The sequence below is a fragment of the Taudactylus pleione genome, unplaced genomic scaffold (genome assembly GCF_031769625.1).
Source record: "Taudactylus pleione unplaced genomic scaffold, aTauple2 ptg000274l, whole genome shotgun sequence".
Taxonomy (NCBI): domain Eukaryota; kingdom Metazoa; phylum Chordata; class Amphibia; order Anura; family Myobatrachidae; genus Taudactylus; species Taudactylus pleione.
In genome coordinates, this window is record NW_028284676.1 from 3,408,686 (window position 1) to 3,428,917 (window position 20,232).

General features: G+C 40.5%; 1 protein-coding gene across 1 annotated transcript in view; it reads left to right on the forward strand.

Moving 5' to 3' along the window:
- LOC148513691 (uncharacterized) overlaps positions 1-20,232 on the forward strand; it is a 120,956-nt gene that overhangs the window by 28,875 nt on the left and 71,849 nt on the right. Inside the window, exon 3 of the mRNA XM_088481560.1 lies at positions 17,373-17,461. Coding sequence (XP_088337686.1) covers positions 17,373-17,461 — 89 coding nt within the window. The remainder of the gene's footprint in view (positions 1-17,372; positions 17,462-20,232) is intronic.

The following is a 20,232-nucleotide window of genomic DNA, read 5'->3' on the forward strand; positions in this document are numbered from 1 at the left end:
CTGGGAGATTGGTTTTTCAGGTAAGTATTGCTGTAATAATGTGTCTAATACAGAGTGAAAAGCAGTATCCGTGCATTTAGATACACTAGGATCTGCTTTCTCCAGTCTTATGAAAATATCAGACTGGAGATGAGAGTCCCTGTGTAATGGCACAGTTAAGAAACATAAGACTGCTTCTGCTGCTAGCTCTGGTTCACAGCTTTGCCCTGTTGCTAAGCATTGCAGGGTATTAGCATGGATCCTAAGCTAGTGAGAGAGCAGTGAAAATAAGAACAAAGTTCCTGATAGTTGTATGTTGTAAGTCCCAGTGGACACAGGTCTGGTGGTGCGGGGGTCCTCTGTGCGCACAGAGGTACCCGTGGAGCAGTGCCTGACGCGCGTTTCGCCGGGGGCTTTCTCACAGGAAGCTCACAATGCATTCATTATGGCTGGGTTTAATACTCATAACCAGCATTTCATTGGTCCTGTTGGTTTGATTGATTGGTAAACTCCCAATCCGTTTGTTGGTGGGAGGTTCTTCCATTAGTTTTTGATCGTCTGTTCTCTATGTCATATTCATCATGCGACTGACTAGGCCTGTGGCCTCATGGGAGATGTAGTTTTAATCTAACTCCATTGTCAGTCTAGTATATGCATTTATGTGTATAATCTATTGCTACATAAAGCATTTCTGTTTTTATCCTGTCTATTATTGTTCATGCTTGAGCTATCAGAGATTTATAGTGGTAATCTTAAAGACTATATATGTATATGGGTGTGTAGTCTATTTTCTATGTGGTCCCGGTCATGTGACTGTGTAGCTGCTTGGGAAATGTAGTTTTAGTATTAACAATACTCTTTCTATATATGTTGCACAAACCATACGTTCGTCTATTGCTACATAGGAAAGAGCCTAACTTTTTTAACCCTACATGATACTGGTCATCTGTTCACTTTCATGATCAAAAGAGTTCAATGACATGCAGCTGTCTGTCACATATGACAGGTAGTTCTGTCAGGCTGACTTAATGAAGGTATGTCTGTCACATATGACAAGTAGTTCTGTCAAGCTGACTTGGTGAAAGTATAGCACCGCAATTCGTAGCTGCATACGGAGCGTGATTGACATCAAATTACTCCCTAAGCTATGCCGATCATGTAGTATATGTTGACATTATCCCTCATAAAGATTATATGTAGCTCTCAGTCACATGACCGTTTTTTGCATAAGAAAACTTCAATCTCCATATATCCTATTCTATCTACCATATACACCATGTGACCCTTCATTGCCCCATGGGAAATGTAGTTTTTGGCAAACGTATTTTTGGCATGATATTTAATCATGATTTAGTATATTTGGTTTATCTTGTCCTGATTTCAATGACTGATATTTAAAAATGAATAATAAGTGAAGGTGGGAAGGAAATGAGAATCTACAGCATAGTTTGTTGTATTAACATCTTCCCCTTGTGAATCGGTGATGATGATTACATGAGTACAGAAAAATGGAGAACTGGAAAAGTATATACCCTATCATTACAATGTATATATGTGTACCTCTATGTGTCCACACATACAGACGTCCCTGTACACAGGTATGCATACCGGCACATATAGGACTCTGTCCAAGAGGCTATTCAATGTACAAATAATTAGTTAAGTGTTTTTAATGCTATACCCATTATGACTAAAGAATTACATATAAAAAAGGAAATATATATGACAGATAATGTGTATAGATATTTAGCAGGTGCCATGTGAGAAGTGATTTTCTTTGCAGATGATGAAATGAGTGATTAATCAATGGCTCTAACAGAATAAAGTGTAGATTTAATATATAGTGTATAATGTGTGATAAGGTGTGTAGTTTGACATAAAAAAATATAAGGTATAGATCAATATATTGTTATATTACTCGTGTTCAGTGATTGATGTTATAATCAAGTGTTATGGTTGATAATGGGTAAGTTGGATGTGCCTAAAAAGATTGTGTTAAAATAATTTGTTGGATGTGACAAAACATGAATCTAAAAAGTGAAGGTGTATAATGTGCAATAAAAGGACCTTCCTTTATTACCCTTATATACTTATAGTGGATAAAATTAGAAAAAGGTTATTATTGAAAAATATCAAAATATCTTACTAATAATTTATTTATGCTAATTACATGAATATGAGCAAACTATTATAGATCGCAAGAAACAAAAATTCACACGAGATAAAAGAGATTTTGCCAGTGGAAAGATCTTTAAATGGCATCGTAAAACGAATAAGGAACAGACTAAACCATACAACTACCAATACACCTCATCAGATGCGGAATCCTCCGGAACAGAGGACATAATAGAATCAACTTCCAGAGGAACAGGGTATCTATCCTCCTCTTTTTTAGGGAGTCCCCCAGGAGCAAGAGGGAGGTATCGAACGCCCAGAGGAAACACACGAGGAGGGGGAAGAAGAGAAAGAGAAGAGAGATCATGGGAGGCTCCACAACCACAACGTCAATCCCAACGGACCAGCAGGAGAAAATAAACATGACAAACAACCTGCAGATTATTAACCTCTCCAATATAGTACTCTCCAAGGATCATATCAATGTGTTAACAAAAGGGCTAACATTCTCTCCTACTAATACATTCAATCGCTTCAAGTGGGAAAAAGACCTTAATCTGTTTGGAAGAAAATTGCTCCTCACCAAATTCTTCTCCAATACATCAAAAGAAGCCAACTACAAACAACTAAATAATGACAATGCACAGGAGGTCACAAATAGTGTGGAATCCCCAAATTATCCCTCTGAACCACTGTTAATGGATAGATGGCTATCCAAAGACATCAACAAAAGGGAGGAGAATTTAGAATTAACTACAGCACTCACGATGGAAGAACAAGAAGCCCTGGAAATGTTAGAAGAACTTTGTGAGGATTCCCAAGAATATGATGACTCAATAAGAAAATCCAGACCTCTCTGCAAACGTAAGTTATCTTTTTATCCCCAAGAAAATATTTGCCCAGAGGTCAGAATATTTATGAACCTTGTGTCCAGAGACTTGGATGAATTGATCAGTAGAAACAAGGGAAAATACAGACAATCCAGTCACCAGAATCTAAGTAAGGAAGATCAAAAAGCTTTAAAAGAAATTCAAGAATGGCCAGATGTCATCATAAAGCCATCAGACAAGGGTGGAAATGTAGTCATTTGGCCTCTAGAATTATATCTAAAGGAGGCATACAGACAACTTGGGGATAAACATTGTTACCATCAGATCATTTTCAACCCAACAGACAACTTTATGATCTTATATAATAGGATCATTAATCAAGCAAAAGCAGAGGGTATTATCAACAAACATGAGTATGAATTTCTCCAAGTGTTACATCCCAAAATACCAACCTTTTATCTTGTACCTAAGGTACATAAAAATCAAATAGAACCTCCAGGAAGGCCAATAGTGTCGGGTATAGGGGGGCTTCTGGAACAAGCCAGTAAATTTGTAGACACACATTTAAGGCACCATGTGACCAACCTACCCTCCTATGTCCAAGACACATCAGATGTCCTGAGAAAAATCAATGATTTAAAACTTGACGATAATGCCATGCTAGCTAGTGTAGATGTAGAATCTCTCTACACCAGCATAAAACATGAACAAGGAATGGAAGCCATTAAATTCTATTTAGACATGGAGGGAAGGTCAGAATTCCAAGACTTTATCTTGGAACTTCTCAACTTTGTGCTCAATAAAAATTATTTTGTGTTTAATGACAAATTTTACCTCCAAGTTAGAGGAATGGCCATGGGAGCCGCTTGCGCTCCCACATATGCCAACCTCTTTTTGGGCTGGTGGGAGCGCACACATGTCTTCAATGATGAGAATGAAGAATATACCATGCTGGCCCCCCTGTGGATCCGCTATATTGATGACATTCTAATAATATGGAATGGAACCACAGGCAAATTTCAGGAATTTATGGAGAAACTTAACAACAATCATCTAAATCTTAAGTTCACCTATGAGATTGATGCCAAAACTATCACCTTCTTGGATCTAAGAATAAGTGTGGATGATCAGAGAAATATAACATCGGATCTCCACAGAAAACCTACAGCCACTAACAGTCTCCTTCATCAAGAAAGTCATCACTTTCCTCCAACTATCCAGAATATCCCTAAAGGGGAATTCCTTAGGTTACGAAGGAACTGTTCTGACAATGTCACATATAGAACTCAATGTGAAGATTTAACAATTCGGTTACAACAAAGAGGTTACAGCAAGAGGTGCATTAAGAAAGCCAGGCATACCGTATCAAGAATGAATAGGGATGGATTGATCTTTCCCCAAAATCAACAAAAGGAGGATAATAAACAGGAAAAGATACGGTTCATTGGGAACTTTTGTAATGAATGGAAAGAAATAAAATCCATACTCCAAGAACATTGGCACATCCTACTTTTGGACATAGATTTGCAAAACAACTAAATTCCAAAGTGGACATGAGCTGGAGAAGAGCCCGCAACTTGAAGGATATGATTGTACACAGCCATTACTCTACAAAAAACAGGAAGAATCCAACAATAAGTGGATCTTTTCCATGCAGCCATTGCAAAGCATGTGCCAACATGAAGAAATGCATGATGATAACAGATCGTTTTGGCAAAAAACATTCAATTCGACAATTTATTAATTGCAGCACAGTAGGAGTAGTATATTGTCTAGAATGCACATGCCTTAAAAGATATGTGGGCATTACCATATGCCCTATGAAACAACGCATTCTAGAACATATAGGAAACATCAAGCATGCAGCCGAAGATCTGCAAAAAATGAAAAAAATAACCACTGTGGCCAAACACTTTCATCAATATCACAATGGCTCATGGAAGGAACTTCGAGCCTTTGGCTTAGAAAAGGTCCAATTGAACATCAGAGGAGGAGATCTTATGAAAGAGCTCCTCAAAAAAGAATGCGAGTGGACCTTCAAATTGGGCAGCATGAGCCCATATGGTCTCAATGAGATCATAAATTATAGTCCCTTCCTGAACAGATAGACTCAATATGACTACAAAAGAAATAGTTATACCTACCTTAGCATAAATAAATTATTAGTAAGATATTTTGATATTTTTCAATAATAACCTTTTTCTAATTTTATCCACTATAAGTATATAAGGGTATTAAAGGAAGGTCCTTTTATTGCACATTATACACCTTCACTTTTTATATTCATGTTATGTCACATCCAACAAATTATTTTAACACAATCTTTTTAGGCACATCCAACTTACCCATTATCAACCATAACACTTGATTATAACATCAATCACTGAACACGAGTAATATAACAATATATTGATCTATACCTTATATTTTTTTATGTCAAACTACACACCTTATCACACATTATACACTATATATTAAATCTACACTTTATTCTGTTAGAGCCATTGATTAATCACTCATTTCATCATCTGCAAAGAAAATCACTTCTCACATGGCACCTGCTAAATATCTATACACATTATCTGTCATATATATTTCCTTTTTTATATGTAATTCTTTAGTCATAATGGGTATAGCATTAAAAACACTTAACTAATTATTTGTACATTGAATAGCCTCTTGGACAGAGTCCTATATGTGCCGGTATGCATACCTGTGTACAGGGACGTCTGTATGTGTGGACACATAGAGGTACACATATATACATTGTAATGATAGGGTATATACTTTTCCAGTTCTCCATTTTTCTGTACTCATGTAATCATCATCACCGATTCACAAGGGGAAGATGTTAATACAACAAACTATGCTGTAGATTCTCATTTCCTTCCCACCTTCACTTATTATTCATTTTTAAATATCAGTCATTGAAATCAGGACAAGATAAACCAAATATACTAAATCATGATTAAATATCATGCCAAAAATACGTTTGCCAAAAACTACATTTCCCATGGGGCCATGAAGGGTCACATGGTGTATATGGTAGATAGAATAGGATATATGGAGATTGAAGTTTTCTTATGCAAAAAACGGTCATGTGACTGAGAGCTACATATAATCTTTATGAGGGATAATGTCAACATATACTACATGATCGGCATAGCTTAGGGAGTAATTTGATGTCAATCACGCTCCGTATGCAGCTACGAATTGCGGTGCTATACTTTCACCAAGTCAGCTTGACAGAACTACTTGTCATATGTGACAGACATACCTTCATTAAGTCAGCCTGACAGAACTACCTGTCATATGTGACAGACAGCTGCATGTCATTGAACTCTTTTGATCATGAAAGTGAACAGATGACCAGTATCATGTAGGGTTAAAAAAGTTAGGCTCTTTCCTATGTAGCAATAGACGAACGTATGGTTTGTGCAACATAGATAGAAAGAGTATTGTTAATACTAAAACTACATTTCCCAAGCAGCTACACAGTCACATGACTGGGACCACATAGAAAATAGACTACACACCCATATACATATATAGTCTTTAAGATTACCACTATAAATCTCTGATAGCTCAAGCATGAACAATAATAGACAGGATAAAAACAGAAACGCTTTATGTGGCAATAGATTATACACATAAATGCGTATACTAGACTGACAATGGAGTTAGATTAAAACTACATCTCCCATGAGGCCACAGGCCTAGTCAGTCGCATGATGAATATGACATAGAGAACAGACGATCAAAAACTAATGGAAGAACCTCCCACCAACAAACGGATTGGGAGTTTACCAATCAATCAAACCAACAGGACCAATGAAATGCTGTTATGAGTATTAAACCCAGCCATAATGAATGCATTGTGAGCTTCCTGTGAGAAAGCCCCCGGCGAAACGCGCGTCAGGCACTGCTCCACGGGTACCTCTGTGCGCACAGAGGACCCCCGCACCACCAGACCTGTGTCCACTGGGACTTACAACATACAACTATCAGGAACTTTGTTCTTATTTTCACTGCTCTCTCACTAGCTTAGGATCCATGCTAATACCCTGCAATGCTTAGCAACAGGGCAAAGCTGTGAACCAGAGCTAGCAGCAGAAGCAGTCTTATGATTCTTAACTGTGCCATTACACAGGGACTCTCATCTCCAGTCTGGTATTTTCATAAGACTGGAGAAAGCAGATCCTAGTGTATCTAAATGCACGGATACTGCTTTTCACTCTGTATTAGACACATTATTACAGCAATACTTACCTGAAAAACCAATCTCCCAGTCTAACGAGGGACGCCTCACCCAATGAATGAATTTAGGACAACAGGTCTGGTTCAAGGTGCTAATTTTGAAATTGTGTGTTTTTTTCACTTATATATTTTCCTATTTACACCTATATGTTCGCCGATATATGCCCCTTTCTTTGGCATATATAAATCACTTACCAACATGTTTTTTCTTTTTTCAATTAAGTACTGTTTTTCCTATTTGATATATGCCTTTTCATGTCCCTTATACAGTTGAGGATGTGTATATCAATAATTGACAGATTTCACTCAATAGATCAAGTTTAGATTTACTAACTGTTATAACACCTTTTTTGGACAGAAATCATATCTCACTGTCAATTTACTATATCTCATTTCTCTGGTACATCACTGGAGGATATTTGTTCTAACGTCTAAATATAGTCAATTTGTCAATATTCAATATCTTTAATATATATATGAGTTATTAATTATTTTTCTAGCCATTATAATTTTTATTTAATTAATTCATTTTTGTCTTATGTTTTTTTGAGGTGTTTTGATTATATTCAATGTGAGATATCAATAATACCTACATTGAATACCAACACTATCTCACCAAATGATATTTTGTTTACTGAACTTGTATGCTTTCACAATACTGTGATTATATCATATACTTTTAAATGAAATACAATAAAAGTTAAATATTAATATAAGAGGTGTGCCCCACAAAAGAGGAGTACTTTCTTCTTTCCCCCTTTTTTTCTATGATTAACAGCTCCTAGGGAGCACCCTCTTTCAGTACATCGGCTATACATCAATTGCTTTTTTCTAATAATAATATACCATCTCTCTGTGCGGTGTCTTACCCCTTACCTATTTTTCCTTTTTTTTTCCCCATCTTCCCTGACTTCTCCCTTGTCCCTCAACCGAACATAACATAAAATATACATTATCAGGGAGAACATAAGGAATGGTATGCATCATTATCATTAAGCACATTTCCCTTGCAAACAATCCTATTTCTGGGTCTTCCATCTAGTACATGCAAGTCTCTGGCTGTATTATTTTAGCACAATAACCATCTGGCACCTTACCAATAATTTCTTTGGTGGAAATCAATGTATACCGGTACCTAAAATGTCTCCCACTAGATTTAATTGAGCATCAGATCATGGTTTATGGACTCATTATCAGCTCTTTGCGAGAAGGTCATCGTCTGATTATTCCCTGCCACTTCCCAACTCCCGGGTTTATTGGGGTTGGTTATGTTTAAACACAAAAGTGATCTATCTACTTGGAATTGATAGAGTTTGAAATGAGGTGGTTTGGATGAGTGGAATTTTCCATCCAATGTCTTCCCTTTCTGTAATTCTAAAATATCTGTGATATTCAGCGGAAGTGGCACCAACCCTACATTATGCTGTTCCTGTGGCACATGTGAACACACCCAGCAATCAGTTTGATTTAACACATTGCCTATCATGCTATGATAATCCTCTAAAGGATACCCACCCCAGTATGGGTTATATTTAGGCTGGCACCATTGGATACAATTCTCATCAACTAGGGACCCACAAAGCTCACAAATACAGGAATCTTCAGACGATAAACCTCCACACCATCACCGAGTATCCGGAATAACAGCTCTCTTAACAATAACAGTACTAAGATTGGTCAGACACTCCCCTAATTGGCATTGCACTCCTTCTGACTCCACTCCATCAGCACTGCCATCAACTCCACTCTCCACAATCGGTCCCCCTTCACAGAAACCGGACATTCCCGAACTGACCAGGATGGTGAACACTCTAAAAGAGAACATGAAATGAACACAGCAGGCCCGTCCATTGCCACAACAAGACCTGCAGATTTCTTTTAGTTCAGGCATCTCACTACGACCTTTTCAATCCTCCCGGAACAAGCTCACGAGCGACAGGTCCACGCTATCAGCCTTGTCTCCGACTCGTTTCTCCACCGGTTGGTTGACCTTTTTGCAGTGAGTGGAATGGACCCAGGTATCTCTCTCAGCCACCTTCAAAGATGTAGTACTTGTCAGCAGCACCTGGTACGGACCTTCCCACCGATCAGTCAAACAACCTGAACGCAAGAAATTTCTGATCATAACATATTCTCCTGGTTCAACATCATGACAGTTAGTTTCAGGCATATCATTGGACAACAATTTCAGTTTCTGCTGCTGTTGTTTTAACTGCTTACTCATTGATATAAGATACTTTACAGTTACCTAATTTTTACCTTTCAAGTCTTCCTGTGGACTTATAATCAAATGAGGTTGTCTTCTGAAACAGTATTTCAAATGGGGACAGATTTAGAGGGGGTCTAGGAGTGGTCCTTATGCTATGTAGGACCAAAGGTAACGCTTCTGGCCATCCTAGTCCAGTCTCTGCCGTGATTTTACTTAACTTATTTTTAATAGTCCCGTTTATCCTCTCTACCTTGGCACTGGCTTGCGGTCGGTAGGGGGTGTGAAGTCGACTATTAATACCCATCAGCTTACACATATTTTGAAAAACATCACCTGTGAAATGAGTACCGCTGTCACTCTCAATGATTTTAGGGATACTGTACCTGCATACAAATTCCTGAACTATTTTCTTGGCAGTAAACGCAGCAGTATTAGTGGCCGCTGGGTAGGCCTCAACCCAATTAGAAAATACGTCAGTGCACACTAATACATACTTAAGATTCCTGCAGGGTGGTAATTGGATGAAATCAATTTGTATCACCTGGAAAGGTCCATCAGTCAGTGGAATGTGGGACGGTTCAGTAGGGATCGCTTTCCCTATGTTCTTCCTCAAGCAGGTCAGACAGGACATTGCTATCGTTTCTGCTTGTGAAGAAAAACCTGGTGCGCACCAGTATGCTCTCACCAACTTGCACATACCTTGCTTTCCCGGATGAGTCAGACCGTGTGCTGCCTCAGCCAGGCTGGGGTAATATGCCTTGGGGGCTAGTGGCTTACCTTGTCCGTCCCTCCAGAGCCCGGAGGACTCTTGCCCACATCCCTTGGACTTCCATATGGACTTTTCCTGAATTGAACACAAATTTTGCATTTCAATTAATTTCAGCATATCAATTGTTTGGAAAGACATAATTTTTTCAGTTGGAGAAAACATTTTTAACTCTGCTGCCCATTTTGCAGCTTCATCGGCTCTGTTATTGCCCAGTGACACCGGATCATCCTCACATGTATGGGCTTTACACTTGATTACTGCCACCGCTTTGGGCAGTTGGATTGCTTCTAAAAGATGTTTTATGTGTCGGGAATGTGCAACTGGTGTGCCTGCTGCTGTCATAAAATTTCTCAGACGCCATAGAGCCCCGAAATTGTGCACCACCCCGAATGCGTACCTCGAGTCAGTGTAAATGTTGGCAGATTTGCCTGCTGCCAGTTCACACGCTCTAGTTAGTGCTACTAACTCTGCCACCTGGGCTGAGTGAGGAGGACCAAGAGGTTTATCTTCTATGATGTCTGTGTCATTTACAACAGCATAACCTGTACATAATTCACCTGTGTCTGTTTGTCTATGACAACTCCCATCTGTGTAAATAGTCACATCTACATTCTCTAAAGGTGTGTCGTGTATGTCAGGTCTAGCAGCAAAGGTCAGATTCAGATATTCCATACAATCGTGTGTATCATTATGTCCGCTGAACTCACCCACCGCCAGTAAATCGTCTCCTTCCACCCTTTGTACATCATGTTGTACATATGGTAAATACATTGCTGTATTCAGCGTGCTGCAATGTTTAACAGTGATGTTTGCAGGTGCGATTAGAGCTAGTTCCCATTTTGTAAACCTAGCTGAAGAGACGTGTCTGGTTTGAGCAGAATTCAGCAGAGCAGATACAGCGTTGGGAGTGTATACAATCATATCATGACCCAATACTACATCCTCACTTTTACTCACCAATAGAGTGGTAGCTGCTACACTTCTCAAACAGGTGGGGAGTGATCTCGCCACAGTGTCCAATTGGGCACAGTAGTATGCTACTGCCTACTGGCATCACCATGTTTTTGTGTAAGGACACCTGCAGCACAACCATCGGCTTCTGTACAATACAAATCAAAAGGTTTTTCATAATCAGGTATTCCCAATGCAGGTGCTTTTGTCAGACTATCCTTAAGATTAAGGAAAGCCTGCTCTGATTCCTCCGTGTGTATGACACGATCGGGCTTTGAGAAACAAATTAAGGCCTTCATTCAGAGGCGGCCATACGGTCTACGACCGCATGGCCGCCTCAATGTTTGTCAAGTGCGCATGTTCACGAGGGAGCCGGCTCCTTCGTGCGCATGCGTGAGACCCGCTACGACCGACAGCACCGGTCGTAGCGGGTCTCTTTCCAAAGGGGGCGAGCTGTTGATGTTGATTGACAGCTCGCCCTGTTTGGAAGGTGGGCCGGGGGGGTGGCAGCCAAAATGGAGGCGTTCCCATGGGAACGCCTACCTTTTGGGGGAGGCCCCACTGACATCACTAGTGATGTCAGTGGAGAGCTTCCGGCTCTGACAGAGCCAGGAGCTCTCCGGGGCTTACGACAAGTGAGACCCTACCCTAGGGTCTCGTCGTAAGAGACCATCGCGACCATCAGCCTAGTGGTCGTTAGAGCCTAATGACCGAAATAGAGGTGGGCGGTCAGGATGCAAGCGGCCGCCCAGTTTCTGAGCGACCGCTTGCATCCTCCGACCGCCTCTAAATGAGGCCCTAAGTCCTGTAAAGGCAAGGCCAAAATAGAAAAACCTGGGATCCACATTCTACAATATCCACACATTCCCAAGAAGGTACGAATTTGCTGTTGATTCTGTGGCAGTGTCATATTCTGTATGGCCTGGATTCTATCATTTGTGAGATGTCTTAACCCCTGGGTTAGGCAGTGTCCCAAATATTTTACTCTGGATTGGCATGGCTGTAGTTTGTCCTTAGCCACCTTGTGTCCTATATGCGAGAGATGAAGCAACAAAAGTTTAGTATCATTCAAACATGACATAAACGAATCAGAACACAGCAATAAATCATCCACATATTGAATTAGAACAGATCCATTGGCAGGTTGAAAAGATTGTAAACAGTCGTGCAATGCCTGGGAAAAGATACTGGGGCTGTCTATGAAACCTTGGGGCAACCGTGTCCATGTATATTGTTCACTTCTGTATGTAAATGCAAATAGGTACTGACAGTCAGGGTGGAGAGGCACAGAGAAGAAAGCAGAACAGAGGTCAATGACAGTGAAATGGGTTGCATTTGGTGGGATCTGCATCAGGATAACAGCTGGATTGGGCACTATGGGGAATTGGCTCTCTACGACCTTATTAACACCTCTAAGGTCTGGTACCAGCCTATAACCCCTCCCACCACTCTTTTTCAGTGGAAAGATGGGACTGTTGGCTACACTAGCTGTACGGACTAAAATTCCCTGTTGCAATAGTCGCTCAATTATTGGAAAAACCCCTAATTCTACCTCCTGTTTTAGTGGATACTGGGGAATTTTATAGCTTACCTACCGTGTTTTAAATTTACCGTTACGGGGCTTACGTTTGCCATTAATCCAGTGTCCTGTCCATCCTTAGTCCAAAGGGAATCTGGAATTTGGGACAACATTTGATCTACCTGGGATGGATTTTCATTTAAACTGGTAGAGTGATACATTATCCTTTGGGGAGTGTCCAACATATCCCGCACCTCGTGCGCAACTCTCTCAGGGATATCTAAAAATACACCTTCAGGGGTGCAATATATAACACATCCCATCTTACATAACAAGTCTCTGCCCAGCAGGTTAGTAGGAGCCACAGCAGCCAAAAGAAAAGAATGCTTGGTATGCAACGGCCCAATAGTAACCTCTGTGGACTTTGTTAAAGGATAATGTTCCACTTTACCTGTTACACCCATTGTTGGTACTGTCTCATTGGTCACCGGTAAATTAACGGGAGATTTTATCACTGACCTGGTCGCCCCTGTGTCTACAAGAAAAGGATATTCAGTACCAGCTACATCAACCATCATGACCGGTTCTTCCCTAGTACTTCCCGTTAACCTGACTATCTGTAGACTACAGGTATGACCTGATCCCTAGCGTTGGCTACCATTCTCCAATAAAGCATTAACGGCCACAATTGAAGCTGGTGCCTGCTGGACATTTGCTGTTCTCTGTGCATATCCCTTGTGGGGATATCCAGGTACTCTCTGGTTTGGGGGTCCTACCCTTTTTACTCTGCAGTTTTCAATTAAATGTCCTGGCTGGTTACAATTAAAACATGTTTGTGGATCGGATGAAGACACGGGTTGTTGTGAGGTTTGAGCAGGGGGAAAAGGTGGTGGATATGGGTAGGGATATGGAGGATAAGGGTATTGTGGGGGATATGAAGTTTGTGAGTAGTGTGAGACCTGTGGTTGTGTAGGGTTAGTAGAATAGAGCTTTGTTTGCTGTTGTGTGGGATTAGTGAGGACCTGTTCAGGTGTAGGTGTGTGTGTAGATGCAAGTGTGTCTGTTGGCTGTGATGTTACCGTCATTCCTTCCAGAGCTTGAATACTGACAGCCATTAGTTTTTCGCTCTGGGTCTTTCTCTTCTTTGAGATGTTCTTATCATGTTCTATGGCAGATTCTATGAGTGTATCTATTGTGACTCCAGCCAGGTTGTGAGGTCTGAACCCGAGTCTTTAATTTTTACTTAAGACCGTCCATGAGTACCGTGACTATCATTCCCCTGTGGTGAGTGCTATCTTTAATATCTTCTATCCCAGTGTACTGGGTCATAGCCTGCAGAGCCCGGTCGAAATACTCTTCTGCAGATTCACTCTCCTTTTGCTTTATGGTGAAAATTTTGTTCCAGTTAACTACTACCGGAAAATATATACCCAATTGAGTTACAATGCGGGAAATGTTACCTTAGCTTACTTGGTCTGTTAAGGGAACGTCACCATCCAAAACACAATCCGTGATAAATTTTGTCACGTCGGTATTGCGTGGTTAACAGGCCCTTAACACCACCCGCCAATCTTTATTAGTTGGCTCATGAGAACTACCCAAATTCCTCAAAAATCTTTGACATTTGGCTAATTCCTTTTTGGGATCAGGGGAAATCATTTATGATGGAATTTAGTTCTGCTCTTGTCCAAGGACAATGCATTACCACTTCCCTCGTGGGCACTACAACGTTCGCATCTGCATTTCCATTCGGAACAGTTATTGTCCGAATGGGATGCAGACTGGCAGCGCTGCTACTTTGACCGTATTACCTGGCTGGGGGTTTAATCTGTTGCTGCTATGTATGGTATTAACAACTTCCTCTACGGGTGCAGAGGGTGTTAGCACTTCCCTTGCTGTTACTGAAGGAGATGCGGCACCACTCGTGATAGTCGGGGCGTAGCATCTATCATTTGTACAGCATGGGAAATGGCAGACATTACAATAGGCTCATCATCCACATCATGAACATTTTCTTTATAGTTGCTTAAGAGAGGGTACAAATTGCTTGTTACATTTTATGGGTATTTTTGATAACTGTACTTGCACCTCCATCCACGTAAGGTGGGGGTGGTGCGCGTGAACTGCTGCCAATACCTTCCGCAACGCTACCTTGCTGCACGTGCACGCCATTTTGCGGCTCGCCCGCATTGCAATTCAGCGTCGCGGATGTATTCTCTGGCAATGCGCTCACAACGCTAGTTTGCGTCGCTTGCACATTTTTAAGCCACGCATCCCCTTCATGCTGCCACAACTTTAAACATTCATAATATTTGACCTTTTTCTCTCTGGAGCGCATCAGACTGATGTGATCCCGGACATTATCTAATACATCTTTATCAAAACTACCAATCCTGGGAAACGGTCTAACACTCTTCATCGTCATTTTAAACCATACATCGCAATACCTTATTGCATAAGTACCGTACTTAGTATGCATAATATGACGGGCCGATCCAAGCGGAGCTTCCATTAGCAGTACATCATTGTCTAACATCTCTATTGTTTGTGTGGCTCCCATTCTGAGACAACTCCTACGTTTTTCAATAAAGATTTAAACTGGTGAAAGACAATTAAGATACTTTCACTTACCTGTGAACGTCTTGGAAAAAAGGCGTATTCGCAAACCTTATGGAGGACCTCTAGACGCTTCCACTCACCTATGGACATAAAGGCCGCTTCCGCTCAGCAATCCCTTTTTGACTACTTTTCAACTGCTAGGGGGCACCAATGTACCCTTTGTGTTCCAGTTGATTTCGTCCACTCTCCCACCAGCTAACAATCACAATCTAGCCAAGATTATGCGGTTCAATTATAGTGTTCAAATAAGCCTAACAGATCACACACATTGATTACTGAACGCTATAATCACGCTGGGGGCCGAACCCTAACAAAAATAACAACCCATACACCTGCTTTGTGTAAAGTAAATGGTAAGCTGCTACCGAGTCACTAGGCCAACTCCTGCGCCTAGCACTTAAGGGTCCTATGATACCCTTAACATTTAGGTCCCGTGTTACACCCTAAACAAACACTCAGAGTTACACACTTTTTTCCTGCGCAGAAAAAATACACGTTAACCCAGATATTTAGCAACAATTGATAATGTAAACTCAATGGCTTTGTTTAAACACGTGGCAGCACAACCGGAAGTACGTATACGCTATTGTGCGACCAGTCGCATACACAATAATACGACTACCACAAAACCATATGACAACCTTTAGCTGCATACACAAAAGTGCGTCTTTACTGTGCGCAAAACTGCGACTCAGCCGCGTGTTCAATACTGCGGCACCCCTTTAAATATTAGGTTCTATCAACAAAGGAAAACAAACTTTTTCCTCTCTTGTCCCTGGATTCTAGTCAGTGTCCCTGGCTCACACGAAAACGGGTAGCGATCTCTCAGCATCGAGCGGTTGCAGGTAAACACTGCATGTGGCCACTCCACCCTTTGCTGAGATATCGATAACCGTATGTGCTGTGTGAGTGGGTAAGTGACTTCACTACGAGCCCCCAACTAACAATACTGCCTTCGAACCTCTATACACCCCTGCCTATACCTTCTGATATCCTGCCTATAAACCTCTAAGGATGACACTATTTTGCGTACGCAGTCATACAGTAAATAAAGACTCCAGACCTAGAACCTGTGGTTCCAAAGCACAAAGTATTATTCAAGTAAAAGTACAGTCAGTTACACGCTATGATCTTAAGTACAATTTAGCGCAATGGAATTATACAAGTACAAGTCATACATACGCAGCGCTTTCTGGACCAGATGTAGGCATCAGCAAGAAACCCCTCGTCAATCAGCATTCAGCACGAAGACTAGAAACCCAGGGTCAGAGCACACATATTTATACCCCCCAGAGATAGACAACACAATAGAGAAGTTTGTTGCTAATACCATTGGTCCTAAAGGAGAGGGCATATGTTACAAGGCATCTAACAGGTTGGTTCAAATAGACACAGTCCAGCCTCTAACAACTGGTGGTCTCTGGTTTCCCGCCTCATGCAAATCCTAACAGTTGGTCATATAATGTACATTTTGTTGCTTGAAGTCTCTGCGGTCCATAAGTTGAGAATGCATGCTGCGATCTCTACATCGATGTTACCGGAATACTGTTGAGAGAGTACGCATCAGTACAATACCAAACATGGCTTACTTATCATGTATAAAACCTTAGTTACGAAATAATCTTTATTTCATAGCAATTATAGTAAATGTGCATACTTGAATCTTATACCTTAAAGCTTATGGAACCTTGTATGTGAATATGTAGTGTGTGAGTATGTGGGGTTCATGTAAAGATGCTAGTTAACTTGGGGCAGATGCGTGTGCATGAAGCTAATATTCGGCGTTTTCATACAGGACCTTATGCATTCGCTAATATGCGACTAGTTAACAGCGCAATTGTGCGTATTAATGTGTGTATGAGAAATGGTGTAAGATGCAATCGCATGATGCTAATAGTAATATCGCCACATGTACTAAAGTGTGAGTTTATCTAAACTGGCACTTGGGCGGCCATTCGCAAAATGGCATCTTGCGATCTCATTTCCAAGATGGCGTCTTGCGGCCAGTCACAAGATGGCGTCGCTGCGATCCAATTTTAAACTGATCTTGTCTCAGCCAATTATCCAGCTTCGACAATACTGACTGCAGCACGCAGATTAATGACTTTGCCTTATGAATTGCAGCATGCTTGGAATCGATTCTGGACACCTTCCACTTGAGAGACGGCTTAGTGAGGAAGATACTCTGACCTACAACTTTACAGTAAAACAAGGTAAGACAGCGCCATTTGTGTGACACGTTACAATAATGCAACCTGCACATGTAGTAACAAAGCATTGAGCAGGTGTAGTGCAATTGCAGTGACCACTATTTCCATCAATATTACATTCATCAATCAATCAAATCAATCAAATCAAATCAATTTTATTGTCACATCCACATAAATGCGTCAGTGAAAATGATATGCAAGATACATAAAAATTACATAAAACAGTTTAAAATGTTTAAACTAACTATAGTAGCAGGGAAGAAACTATTCCGCATCGTACTAGTACGACACCTGAGACATCTAAAACGCTTTCCTGAAGGCAAAAGGGAGAACAGAGAATGGCAAGGATGGCTATGATCGGCAACCACCCTATTTGCTTTAGAAACACACCTTTTAATATAAATGTCTTCTAGCCTAGGTAAAGGCTGACCAAAAATTATTTCCATCAATATTACATTAATTTTAATTTATCTCTGCATTAAGAAGTTCAGGTGAAGCATCACGGGGAGGTGAGCTCTCCTTAACATCCGTAGTCCATACTAGGAGAACCCCACAGTGCTGTTGGTTGGGCGGAAGGGGTTTGATGACTACAAAGGCCCTATTTATCAAATCATCTTGAAAATAAGTTTTTCCTATCCGATTAATCAAAACAAACCACCCAGCTGGGCAATGCTCCCTGGTGTCACTGCTTGGCAATGGGGAGAGCACTCTGACAGTTTGCCAGGCCAGTAACTTGTGTACCAATGCACAAATGACTGGCTTGCTGGGTCTCACATGTGCGCTGCACCTGGAAGCCCAGATTCAGACGTCCACTTCAAGATTCCCCAAAAATATAACAACAGAGTTTGGTAAACAACAACAAAAAAATAGAAGGAAAATTAAAAAGTATATTGTAAACAAAACTGAAAAAAAATGTTTACTTTAATAACAAAACAATTGTTTTCCTAAGGACACTTCTGGTAGAGGGCAGCAGCCCTCCTCTGTCCCGGGATTTAGGGCTTTTTGTCATTTAAAAAATAGACCCGCAAAAATTAACTTTTTGGACATATGTACTGTACTAACAATTTTGGGTTTCCTGAAATTATACCTACTGTAGGTATATAGAATTTGCTCTAAGGTCTGAAAATAGGGAGTATTCTGTTCCCCTTCGATGCGTCAGTAAAGTTTTGTTTATAAAGTTATGTTGCTAGTGATTGACACTGATCCTACTACCGACAACAGCTGTACATCATTCATCACCAGTGATCTCTTCATATAGTTCCTCTAACAAACCTAACCTGGTCTTTGTCTGGAGTCAGATAACTGTAGGAAGAACTCTAGGGATAAAAGGGTTCGGTACGCAATCCCGGCGCAGATAATGCCAGCGTTCAGAATCCTGACAGCGAATACCGACAGTGTAAATCCCTATGCATGCAGGTAAGTATTCTAACCCTAACTGGCCCCTCCCGCTGCATAACCTTTCACTTTGGAAGCCGATCCCTAACCCCCCCCCCCCCGCAGCCAAACCCTTACTCTCCACTATCGCTGCCTAACCCTCTCCCTAACCCTATGCCTAAGCCTAGCGCTGACCTTAATACTCACCGTCGGGATCGCAGCCATTGGGATTCTGACTACTGTCGGGATCCCAGCACCAAGATTCTCTCCGCCAGCATTGTGTATGTCAATACATACACAATATGCAATATATAGCACCTATCCTTGTGTATCAACACCTATTTCCCTATAGATTGTAAGCTTGCGAGCAGGGCCCTCTTACCTTTATGTATGTCCTTTACGTACGTCTTTTATGTATGTATGTATGTATGTATGTATGTATGTCTGTCTTTTACAACCCAGTAAAATGTTAATGTTGATTCAAATGGTAAAGCGCAACGGAATTTGCTGCGCTATATAAGAAACTGTTAATAAATATATAAATTTGTCGTGATGCCAACTACATCCTGAATAAAATTAGATTGATGGGTTTATAGTCATCTATAGTGTTATTGTGCAGAGCCACTAAATAACTAGCTGTTGCAGCAGCCATCTAGATAGATCCAGTGGATTCCCTGTCTTAGTCATGGTTACACCAAAAAATTCTATAGCGTTTTTTATACCTAAAGAATACTTTGAATTTACGTTGCTTAAGGATTACTTACTAGTACCCTCTTGAAGGGGGATCCCCACATTTCTAGATAGGTATTTAAAAAAAAAAAAATACTGTTAAATCATTTACTTGATGTGATAATTACTGTACTGTATGTGTTTTGTACTTTTGTTAAGTTGTTACATTTGTTTCTAAAGGATAAAATGCAGAAAATTGGAGCTGTACAATTTGGTCGTGACCTGTGTTGGTGCTGTAGTGTAGGAAGCTGCTCGTAAGATTTGATTTGAATAAAAACATTTTAAGTCACATCACACCAGGTCTATAGATACTCAAACCGACCACAAATTGCTTCTCGGTTTATCGAGTTGGTTCAAAAATACCAATATTTGCCAGAATTATTGAAAATCAAGCTAAAGTCTAGCAAGTCAAACAAGTTTTGCCAAGATCAAGCCAGTTTACACATAGTTCAGTAGGTTTGTACTTGTTCCAGCTTCAGTTTATTAATTTGAAATGTTTTATTATTATTACTATTATTATTATTATTACTATTATTATTATCCTTATTTATATGGCGCCACAAGTGTTCCGCAGCGTCTTACAGAGTACATAAACTAATAAGTGACCAAGAAACAAGTAACTTACAGTACATTACAGTGCAGGACAAGGACATGGTTTATATACATTGCTG